This window comes from Sinocyclocheilus grahami, unplaced genomic scaffold, assembly GCF_001515645.1.
Source record: "Sinocyclocheilus grahami isolate Dianchi unplaced genomic scaffold, SAMN03320097.WGS_v1.1 scaffold451.1, whole genome shotgun sequence".
In the NCBI taxonomy this organism is placed as follows: domain Eukaryota; kingdom Metazoa; phylum Chordata; class Actinopteri; order Cypriniformes; family Cyprinidae; genus Sinocyclocheilus; species Sinocyclocheilus grahami.
Genome location: NW_015505630.1, coordinates 216,937 through 228,750, shown reverse-complemented (window position 1 = coordinate 228,750; position 11,814 = coordinate 216,937). Strand labels below are relative to the sequence as shown.

The window sequence follows — 11,814 nt, the reverse complement described above, 5'->3', positions numbered from 1 at the left end:
GAAATCTCCACTTCAGTAGCATTTGCATATACCAAACTTCACAGTTTAATTCCTATCTGTATTGAAGGTTTTTACAGAGGGGTTTGCTTTTAAATAATTAGCCTGATTTATATAAATTTTTTTTCCTAAAACATGTTGAAGTGTTTTTTTTTTCTGACAGTCTTTTCTAATTAAAAAAAAATAGATTTGTATGCAAACTAGCTCATATTTAATTGAATAATGCACCATTTGCACATTTAAACAACATTTCAGAAAACATTTAATACAAAAAAAGTCTTAATGTCCCGTGATGAATCAGCTGGGGAAGTATGGTGATACTGTATACATTAGTTATTATTTTTTCAACCTTATTCATCTGTGGTGTCTTGCCTTAAAAGTCATGTAGTGTATTCAAACCTTTAAGGACCCAAATAAATCTTTCTGCTGCTTTATATGGGCGTATAGTATGGAAAATGACATTGACATTAATAATATAGATTTGTGTGGTCTTTGTTTCATATTTAATCTTTTCCTCATTACAGCCAGTGGTGAAACTGCAGAATAACAGAGGGAACAATAAATACTCCTATACCAGGTACATTCAGCCTCACTTCTTCAGCTTTTTATAAAAAGAATAAATGACTGAGTTTACCACCTTCTCATTTCAGAAAGCACATGAATCATAATATGACATTCAAATACTACTCTGAATCTAAATGAATAATTGTAGTCATACACACCTCACTTTTTGGCAAAAGCTACATAACTCAGTGACACCTTGTTGACACCTAGGAAGCAGTAAGAAAATTAGTTTGAAACGTGTGTTAAATGTGTGTGGGAGGTGCCGGTTTTCAATAAAATGTACCTTTTGTTTCCTCAGCAACTCTGATGATAACCTTCTGAAGAACATCGAGCTGTTCGATAAGCTGGGGCTGCGCTTTAATGGCAGAGTGCTGTTCATTAAAGATGTGTTGGGAGAAGAGATATGCTGCTGGTCTTTCTATGGCGAGGGACGCAAGATTGCCGAAGTCTGCTGCACCTCTATTGTTTATGCCACTGAGAAGAAACAGACCAAAGTGAGCAAAAAGGACTTGAACTCTAGTCTCTGTGATATGTTTGTTTTCTTACATTATTTTTAATCTGTTCACATAGGTTGAGTTCCCAGAAGCTCGTATCTTCGAGGAGACACTCAACATTTTGATCTATGAAAATGGACGAGGCTCGGGTTTGGGAGGCATGGCCCTGCTGGAGTCAGGGGGCGCCTCGTCACCAGGTGTGGGTCAGTCGGAGGAGGACGGGGCAGGTGTGGGAGGCGGGGATAGGCGGGTGAGGCGTATCCATGTGCGGAGGCATATTATGCATGATGAGAGGGGCCACGGACAGCAGACTGTCTACAAAGACTGAATCAGAACGGTACAAAGACACTGTACTACCAATATGCATGTGAACAATGGAAAGATTGGTTGAGGAAAGAAAGACAACTTTGGTATGTTTAATGCTGCACTGAAATGGGAGGGGTGGGGGGTAATTATGGGCTAGTTTATAAACAATACTGAAGTTGCCACAGTGTGGTACAGTTTTGATTTGTCTGTTTTGTTGAATTTAATTTATTATTGAGTTAAATTAATGTCCTGAATTTTCACTTTTTCAAGATTCAATGTGAAATAAGTTGTATATTTTTTGTTTTGTTTGATTTGTTTGTATGGGCTGTGTGAAAGTTTATCTTTCGGTGTTTCGTGGTAAACTGTGATGTATGCTGACTTGAGAGGTACATGGTGGAGGTGTCATGTTGTCTAGGACCATCAGATCTTCTGAACAACTGACCAAATGTGCAAAGCTTGTTGTTATAGCCATAGTTTTAATCTGTTCACATAGGTTGAGTTCCCAGAAGCTCGTATCTTCGAGGAGACACTCAACATTTTGATCTATGAAAATGGACGAGGCTCGGGTTTGGGAGGCATGGCCCTGCTGGAGTCAGGGGGCGCCTCGTCACCAGGTGTGGGTCAGTCGGAGGAGGACGGGGCAGGTGTGGGAGGCGGGGATAGGCGGGTGAGGCGTATCCATGTGCGGAGGCATATTATGCATGATGAGAGGGGCCACGGACAGCAGACTGTCTACAAAGACTGAATCAGAACGGTACAAAGACACTGTGCTACCAATATGCATGTGAACAATGGAAAGATTGGTTGAGGAAAGAAAGACAACTTTGGTATGTTTAATGCTGCACTGAAATGGGAGGGGTGGGGGGTAATTATGGGCTAGTTTATAAACAATACTGAAGTTGCCACAGTGTGGTACAGTTTTGATTTTTCTGTTTTGTCTGTTTTGTTGAATTTAATTTATTATTGAGTTAAATTAATGTCCTGAATTTTCACTTTTTCAAGATTCAATGTGAAATAAGTTGTATATTTTTTGTTTTGTTTGATTTGTTTGTATGGGCTGTGTGAAAGTTTATCTTTCGGTGTTTCGTGGTAAACTGTGATGTATGCTGACTTGAGAGGTACATGGTGGAGGTGTCATGTTGTCTAGGACCATCAGATCTTCTGAACAACTGACCAAATGTGCAAAGCTTGTTGTTATAGCCATAGATAGCGGGGGTCCAGTTTTAAACAGCCTTTTTGTAACACAAAAAGAAAACTTAACAAGTAAATCATTTTACACAACTGTGCCTCACGATTGGTGTTTAAAATTTGGATGAATGTGTTCAACAATATTTCTAAAACTAATATTGTTTTAGTTTAAAAAGAAAAAGATAACAATAGTTTCTAACTAACACGATGCAACAATACATTCTAAAACAAAAAATTTGACTTGTTAGACTTCTTGCCACATCTTCAGTTTTAAAAAAGTTTTACTTCAGGATCATTTCTAGACAAGAAATGTCTCCTTTGAATCACATTACTACTAGGGTTTAAACCCCTTCTCAAAATAGTGTTTTGTTCACCATTGTAAGCCATAAATGTATGCACTCACTGGCCTAGACCAAAAAACACCCCCTTAATGCTGCCAATTAAACTAGTATATGTGTAATGCCGTCCAGATATTGTCTTGGAATTTTAATCAACTGGAATTAATATTCCATTAACATTTTCAATAAAAATGCTTTTTGGTAAAGTCTATGTCAAGTTATTTTATTTTGTCTTCAAAAATAGCAAAGGAAACCTATTCCAAAACAAGGGAATTAATCATAAAAAATACAGTAGGTCATAACAGAGTGTCAAAATGACAAATGCATACCAGATGAAGGATGAAAACGGTAAATATGAGAAGAGTAAATAACTTTTTAAAAAACTGAGCATATAAAGTAGCTGTATAAGACTTGTCCAAATCCATATGAGCATATTTACTAGTGAATTCATGAAAGAAAACGCTAATGTTAGAGCGTTTTTAATAATCGGATATAAGCAGCGTTCTGACCAACTTTATTACGTGAACACGTCTATCGGAAATTGTGCGTGGTGACGTAAAGTAACGTAGCCGTGCACAGCAAAGCGCGCCAAGGTAGGGTGGCGCGCTTAGTACGCACACATAGCACGCTGCTTTGTAAAAAGTGGCGCAAATGTGTTGAAAAAAACCATGGCCAAAGAAGAAGACGCAATCCGAAAGTTCGTTGTGAGAGAACTGCACAAGTGTTCGGACCTCAGGTAAACTATAGGAAACGGCAGTGTCGAAAGTGCTGTCAAAACGGATGTTAGCATCATTACCGTTACATATCAAAGATGAACGCTGTTAATAAGTCCGGGCTGAATCATAAGCGCCAAAACATTTGATACGCATGTCAGGTCTCGCATCGGCTCCTAAATAGCTAGTGAGTGACATGAAGGAAAGAGAAACGGATATAAAGGTGTGTAAGATTGTTGCATGAAGACGGTCAGATCGCATAAGATGCGCTTTTTAATTTGCAGGTAACGTTAGCCTATCGTAAATAAACGTGGTCGAGAGACACTACAATGATGTGTGACGCAGCTTACCTGAAAGAGCTTGAAGGATATACTGTAGTTCAATAGCATGCTGCAGGGGTTTGACAGAGACGGCACAAAAATGTGTCCGTGCCATCACATCACTCGTGTCCATGCACTAGCCTCTATAAAGTGAAAGTATGCTTGTGTTTTGTAACGGGTTGCTTTGTACAAAATATGCGTAGTGTTAAGTGATGTGACATTTTTCATTAATGTATATCGGTTAAGCAGAATGAAATTGCAATTGTGCCGTTATTTGCATGTTTAATTTACTGTTACTCTGCCACCTTTCAGTACACTGACTTTAGGCATTCTGCGGAGGAGATACCTGGAGAAGGTGGGGAGAGAGTCGCTCAGCATCAAGGACAGACAGTTGATGAAGAAAATTGTAGAGGAGGAACTTTTGAAGATGCAGGTGAAGAAGAGACCTTAAATGAATGTGATCTTAAAGGGGCAAAATGAAGACAGCTGACTCCACTGTGATGTGACCCGCCCCCCCTCTCTATCTCTCTCTCGCTCGCTCACACACACACACGATGCGCAAAACTCCGCATTTGAACAGTCAATAGCAAATACTTAAACTAATAACAAAACAGTAGCTGATTCAGAAGTGCCAGATTGTCATAGCAAAGTCAGAATTACCTCCTCTCCAAGGTTCACGAAACGGTCGTCCATAAAATGCATTGCTGTTCTGTTGTAAGTAATCTTAAAGATTCCTAAATGCATCTACTTCCGGAAGGCCAAATAAAGTGCTTTTGCTTTCGCCTAGAAACACACAGCGTCTCCCTGACATGCTGCTTCAACACTAACTGCAGTTACTGAAACCACGCCTTCTTTCTTTGCGTGCACATTTGGGCGGCATTACGTAAATATTTCCACATAGTGAGGTAGATATGTGGGGGCGTGTTAGAACGAGCCGTTTTAGGGGGGCGTGGCAGAGTCTTAACTTTTATAAAGAATATCTCTTTGGTTTTGAGACTTTAGTCTTTGCAACTTCAGGGATCTTATCTATGCACAATCAGCTTGTAACACTCCAAAGAGAAAGGAAAACTTGAAATCGCATCATATGACCCCTTTAAGATATTTTTGATGGTTCTCTGACCCTCCCATAGACAGCAAGGGTCCTTGAAAGGCCCAGAAACATAGCAAGGACATCGGTAAAATAATCCTTGTGGCATCAGGGGTTCAACCATAATTTTACAAAGCTACGAGAATACTTTTTGTGCGAAAAAAAAGAAGGAAAAAGGAACGATTTCATTCAACAATCCGTCGTCTCTGTGTCACCCTAGCGCCATTTTGGAGAGTATCCACTGAACGTAAATTGTGTATGCTGTTTTGTGTCAGCTGCGCCACGCGGATACGTTGTTTTCGTTCAAATCAAAGCGTAGAAGATGTAAACAGAGTATCCGATGATGCTTTTATGTTTATTTGGGAATGACAATGGAAACGATTTAATTCACAGCATGCATTTCTCAAGATTTAATTTAAAATACTTTGTGTCACTATTCTAAGTGTCTCAAGTACAACGATTTAACACATTTTAGTTTAAAATGATTTCTGTTTGAAATGTTCCAAATATGCACAAAAGAATAGAGTGAAAGCTTGTCTGATAATATGGTGGAGAGTAATTTGATTTGCCAGTAACATTTTTAAGTCAAGGTTTAGCAAAGTGTCAAAATCTCTTTCAATTTCCAGGGCAGCAGTGATGACGAGCCTCTTATTAGGAGTGTGAATCCATCGAAGAGCCAGAGCAAAAGGAAAAGGGTGGATGATGATGGGGATGAAGAGAATAAAATGGTGGAAAAGGCAAAAAGATCACGGCTGGAGGCGTCTTCTCCAGGTAACTGAAGTACTTACTGAGTTTGTCCTTGTTTTATTTTCTCATTGGGTGTTACATGAGTAATTTTATAATCTCTCTTGTCCAGATTCCCCCGACTCTGGAATAGAGAAGGCCATGAATGAGAGAGAACAAAAAGAGGAAGAAGCTAAAAGTGATAAAGACACGGGTGAAGACAGTGAAGAGGAGCAAGAGAAAAAGATCATTAAGAGAAAACCACAGAATAAGAGACGGGACGAGGACAGTGAGAAGAAAAAGAATTCGAAGAAGAAAGGGAAGATGACAGACAGTGATGAAGATGAGGATTCTGATGAGGAGGAGGCAAGGCAAAAACAACCATTGAAAGAAAAGAAAAAGAAAAAGGATTCAGACAGTGAGGAGGAAATCAGTGATAAAATGGCTGCGAGTGATTCTGAGGATGAAAAAGTGAAGAGCAAAGTGAAGACGCAGGGCAAAAGAAAAGATGCCATTAAAAAGAAGCAAGTAGAGAGGGATGTTGTGAAAGAAGTGGAGAGAGAAGTGTTTGGGAGCAGCTCTGAGAGTGAAGAGGAGAATGACGAGAGCGCTAAAGCAAAAAACAGCAGCAACTCTGAGAATGACCGCAGTGGAGACAGTGAAGAGGAAAATGATCAAAAAGAGGATGCTGCTAAATTATCCTCCAAAGAGATGGAGAAAAATGGTAAGAATCCCTCAGAGGTCAAAGCGGGTGCACACTTAAACCTTTCTCCTTATATTGTTCATCTTGCTTATTCCTGACAGACGAGAACATACAGGATAATCAGAAGGAGGCAGCAGAGGACTCCGACTCCTCGTCTCTTCCCTCACTGGAGGACGAGGAGGAACGAGAGAAGGACAAGGAGGGAAAGAAAAGCGTGACAAAGAAAAAGCGCAGTGAGGAAAGGGAGAATACAAGCAGAGGAAAGGCAAGATGAATTTGAGAACAGCTCCTATCACAAAAAATAACACACTAACAACTTTTTTTTCACGACTTTGTGTTATATTCAAGTAATGTCAAACAAGCAAGAGTGCTGTTATTCTAAATATCAGCATGGCTGTGATTCAACCATACGTTCATCACTGTTCAAAAGTTTGGGGGTCAGGAAGTTTTTTTTACTTAAGTATTAAAGTATTAGTATTAATTCTTTTATTCAGCAAGGATACATTAAATTGATCAAAAGTGACAGTAAAGACATTTAAATCATGTTACAAAAGGTTTCGATTTCAAATAAATGCTGTTTTATTGAACTTTGTATTTACCGAATGCAGAAACAAATCACGATTATTGCAAAATATTAAGCAGCATGACTGTTTTGAACATTGATGATAATAATATAAAATGTTTCTTGAGCAACAAACTTAACATTTTTCAAATTAGTTTAGGCTCGAGGGTAAAAATATTTAAATATTTGAAATGTCACATTTGACTTTTCTTAATATTTTATTGTTGGTCAAACATAGAAGTTTATTAAAGGGGTCATATGATGCTGCTAAAAAGAACATTATTTTGTGTATTTGGTGTAATGAAATGTGTTTATGCGGTTTACGTTTAAAAAAAAAAAACACATTCTTTTCTACATACTGTATGTTATTGTTTCTCCTCTATGCCCTGCCTTTCTGAAACGCGTCGATTTTTACAAAGCTCATTGGTCTGAAAAAGCGAGGTGTGCTGTGATTGGCCAGCTATCCAGTGCGTTGTGATTGGCCGAATACATCAAGCATGTGATGGAAATGTTACGCCCCTACCATATTGTTATGATGCCCTGTCCGGCCGGAGCGATGATTCAAAAACATGAAAAGCCATTATAAACGAGGCATTCATTGCATCCAGTGGGGACATAATTATGGATTATAATGACTTATACTGTCTTTTTACGCGTTGCGTTGCATCGCGCCGCGTAAACATAAAACCATTTCTGCATTTGTGATCAGAGAAATGACAAACAACTAGCCCTACTCTACACTGCCCAAAAAACTCGCTTTAAATATATAAAATATTAAAACTCTTTAAATATAAAAAAAACTTACAGTCTGTGAGTCAGAACAGCCGGCATTGTACTCTACTCTCCCAGGATCAGGAAACAGTCCTCCATAAAATGTGCTGCACACAAATGAATATTTGGGTTGAAGTGTTCTGGAACAGTGTTGTAAATACAACTTAACCAATGATTTCTAGTCGTGTCCATTTTTGGAAGGCCAAACAAAGTAGTTTCGCTTTCACAACGAAACACACAGTGTCCCACACGGTAGCCTTGAGTGAGCAGAGGCGGCGGATTTGACAAAGGAGCGTCCGGAGGGCTTGCGGCAACCACATGTGACGACCCCGGGCTGGACTCCGCTTCGTCCACGGTGAAAGCTGATCCGGTGATCAACAGAGCAAAGTTGTAGTATTTCCTGAGCAACCAGCACAGATCAGCTCCAGGCATGACGAAGCAGATATCGTCCTCTTTTGGAAGGCCAAACAAAGTAGTTTCGCTGTTAGGCGTGGCTGACTCTTAACTTTTATAAAGAATATCTCTTTGGATTTGAGACTTTAGTCTAGACTTTTGCAACTTTACAGATCTTCTTTATGCACCAAGAGCTTGTAACACTCCAAAGAGAAAGGAAAAATTGAGATCGCATCATATGACCCCTTTAAGGGTTTAGTGTAGGGCTGCACGATAAATCGCATGCGATATTTAATGCGCATCTTGTTAGTAAAGCCGGTTCTGTAATCAGCGGTAAATCTCCATCATGTGCGGGCTTTCACATTGAGCAGCATTTACTACACAAAGCCGTTGTTCACTGACAAGCTAAACCACGATCATATATGCGCATGCGATTTATCGTGCAGCCCTAGTTTAGTGCCTCTACAGACACGGTAGTGACTTGTAGCTCTCATTTATTTGCATTCATTATCTGTGAGGCAAGTTCCGTAGCTGATTCAAAATGGATTTTGATCGAAAAAATACCAAACAAAAAAACAAACATAAAGCTATATAATTTAACACACACACACAGTGGTGTGTTTATTGTGTGTGATATTTTGTGGATTTTTTAAAAAGGTGCTTGTGTACAGGTGCATCTCAATAAATTAGAATGTCGTGGTAAAGTTAATTTATTTCAGTAATTCACCTCAAATTGTGAAACTCGTGTATTAAATAAATTCAGTGCACACAGACTGAAGTAGTTTAAGTCTTTGGTTCTTTTAATTGTGATGATTTTGGCTCACATTTAACAAAAACCCACCAAATCACTATCTCAACAAATTAGAATACTTTATAATTGAGTTGAATTACTGAAATAAATGAACTTTTCCACGACATTCTAATTTATTGAGATGCACCTGTATGTAATGTTTATTGTAACAGCCAGAATTGCTCAGAGTGAGAATTTCAAATTGTTTCTGACATAAATGGGCGACATGCTGTCCATGACTTTTATAACACCCAATTTTTTTAATTTTACTTGGAGATGCATTGATTATAATAACGGATTATAATCATTTTTGACACCATAAGGATGAAGAAAACAAGGCTGTGTCCAGGCTGAAGCGTTACATCGCCCTCTGTGGTGTGAGACGGAACTACAAGAAGCTGTTAGACGGATGCCGCTCAGTAAAGGCGAAGGTGGCTGTGCTGAAAAAAGAGCTGGAGGAGCTGGGTGTGGAAGGTTAGTGTGCCTGTGTGAACACACTGCTGAATCCCCTCAGTGCTGTCAAATGTGCACTTGCAAATTTGTAATCCTGTTTTTCATCATGCCAGTGGAGTATCTTGGGTACCTTTAAATGCAATTTCTACTGTTGCAAAATGAGTTCCTGTGTGTTACTGAAAAAACGAATAATATAAATGTCAGTGTAATGCACTTTATTATACCCACTGTATTTTCCTTTGTACACTGAGAGTTTTATATGTTGCATATGTTAAAGTATTCTCATACAAACACGCTCTTATTACCTGTGAAATATGTCTGTCCCAGGTCAGCCCTCAATAGAGAAGTGTAAGAAAGCTCGACTAAAGAGAGAAGAAGCAAAGGAACTGGCTGAGCTGGATGTCAGCAACATCATCACCACTCAGGGTAATGATGCTTGATGCTGTATTTCTGAAGATACATTTAAAATCATGGGCAAAAGGATTCCAACACGCATGAATACCTAGAGATCAGGGAGTTGTATAATTGGGATTTTTACCTTGTTCGCCCCTAAAACTCATGAAATGTCACTTTGTTCATCAGGACGTCCCAAAAGGAGAGCGGCAGCGGCATGGCTGCCTGCACAGAATGTCTCTCCTCCGCCCTCTGCCTATAAACGTGTTGTGGAGTCAGAGTCAGATAGTGGAGATAGCCACACAAACACAGGGCGCAAGAGAGGAGCAGCTTGGGCCAACCTGCAGGGAATCATCAGTGATGATGGAGAGAGTGACTAGGCAGCAAGCACCTTTCCCTACGATCTGTTCCATCATTATACAGTGCATTCCTTAAATTCACCCTCTCTAACTCGCAATGAACTATTAAGAAAAATAAAAAATAAAGTTGAACCTGCTCAAATGAACCAGTTGGTACGTTGGCAAGAATTTTATGTGTACATCCTGTTATTGTAGGATGTGTTTGGATTTCTTTGTAGTAAGTTTGTTTTCTCTATTTCTGTGTTTTACAGTTGCTAGTTTGTACTTTATATTTAAGTGTCTCAAATGTGTAGAATGAGGTTCATGTAGCTTTGAAAATAAAATAATGTATATTCAATTTGTCTTACATTCTCTCCTCCTTGTCCCAGAAATGAGTTTAGACTTGATGTAAATGGCTGTAGTATGTCAATTTTACAATGTAGACGGAGTGCATTCTCAAAACTTCCTTTTTTATTTTATGTTGAGTGGTTCCAGCATAGTAAATGATTAGTGCATGTTTTCAAGGAAAACATCTGATTATATAGCAGAGAACAGCTTGGTTGTGTAAACTCTGATTATAGAAATTCAGACCTTGAGATGAAGCTAGTAGTATTATAAAAACAAAATCTCCTCTAATAGAGTGAATGCAGTGGGCCATTCTCTATCAACTTAACCAGAGGTCCCCCGCTCAAATTTTTTTTTATTTTGTTAAAAAAAAAAAAAAATTCTAATGACATGAAAGTCAAAATATTAAATAATATATATATTATTTATATATATAAATATTATATATAAAATATCATTATTTATGTTTGTCTTTCTTCAGAAAAAAAATCCAGGGACTGGGGAAGTTTCTGAAATTTGGTTGATTTTGAAACAATGGACCCCAGTATATTTGTATTGAATTCCATCATTTGCGGTTCACCAGTTTCAAATGTCAGTTCTCACAGAGAATGAGGATGTGAATGATAAAAGGGAAAACTTTATTTCTGGGATGACGTGACCAGAGAGTACAGTCATCCATTTCATTATACTCAGATGGTTTCTTAACTGCTGCTTTCTCTCCTGTCATTTTTTGCTGGCTTTATTTCGTTATTTAGAGAACAGCGCGCAGCATATATTTACATATTCATCTCATCGCCGCTCAGCAGCGTAGTGTTTGTTTGGCTGAAGCGCCGTGTCTTCTTCTATTGGATTGCATGCAGGAATTACAGTCTTGTGCTACAGTATCTCAACCCGCGTTATTGCATGCTCTTACATTATATGTTTGAGCCATTTTGGGTCAGACGCCCTAGACACATGATGCTGTAAATACAAGTCAATTTTAATTTCACTATTATGAATCCATATCTATTTATAAACTATATGATACTGGGCAGTGTTGGGGAAAGTTACTTTTAAAAGTAATGCATTACAATATTGTGTTACTTCCTAAAAAAGTAACTAATTACGTTACTTAGCTACTTTTTATTGAAAGTAATGCGTTACGTTACTTTTAAAATCTGGGCAGGGCTTGCTTGTTTGCTTTTAATATAAAAAGTCCTATTTTTGGCAAATGTAAAAGCCCTTTCACACCAAAAGCCAGGAAATGTAAATTCACGTCTACAGTAGAACGCAGAAGAAGAAAGTTCAACACTCTTCAGCAATAAAAAAGAAGAAGAAATGTTAGCTTATCTTGTGT

General features: G+C 38.5%; 2 protein-coding genes across 5 annotated transcripts in view; both read left to right on the top strand.

Annotated features, from left to right (window-relative positions):
- Positions 1-1,827, top strand: part of LOC107552471 (BTB/POZ domain-containing adapter for CUL3-mediated RhoA degradation protein 1-like) — a 6,471-nt gene extending 4,644 nt beyond the window's left edge. For both annotated transcript variants that reach the window (XM_016234356.1, XM_016234357.1), the window contains 3 exons: positions 522-574; positions 860-1,055; positions 1,132-1,827. In XM_016234356.1, coding sequence (XP_016089842.1) covers positions 522-574; positions 860-1,055; positions 1,132-1,383 — 501 coding nt within the window. In that variant the 3' untranslated portion in view covers positions 1,384-1,827. The remainder of the gene's footprint in view (positions 1-521; positions 575-859; positions 1,056-1,131) is intronic.
- Positions 1,828-3,424: 1,597 nt separating this feature from the next.
- Positions 3,425-10,491, top strand: LOC107552470 (HIRA-interacting protein 3-like). 3 transcript variants are annotated; one of them, XM_016234353.1, is made up of 8 exons: positions 3,425-3,623; positions 4,233-4,353; positions 5,634-5,778; positions 5,864-6,454; positions 6,535-6,698; positions 9,273-9,423; positions 9,730-9,828; positions 9,985-10,491. In XM_016234353.1, exons 1-8 carry the CDS (start codon positions 3,556-3,558, stop codon positions 10,173-10,175), a joined length of 1,530 nt encoding a protein of 509 aa, XP_016089839.1. In that variant the 5' UTR covers positions 3,425-3,555; the 3' UTR covers positions 10,176-10,491. The 3 variants fall into 3 exon arrangements, with proteins under 3 accessions (XP_016089839.1, XP_016089841.1, XP_016089840.1); XM_016234355.1 differs by lacking the exon at positions 3,425-3,623 and adding an exon at positions 3,696-3,823; XM_016234354.1 differs by lacking the exon at positions 3,425-3,623 and adding an exon at positions 3,850-3,884.
- The last annotated feature ends 1,323 nt before the right edge of the window (positions 10,492-11,814 follow it).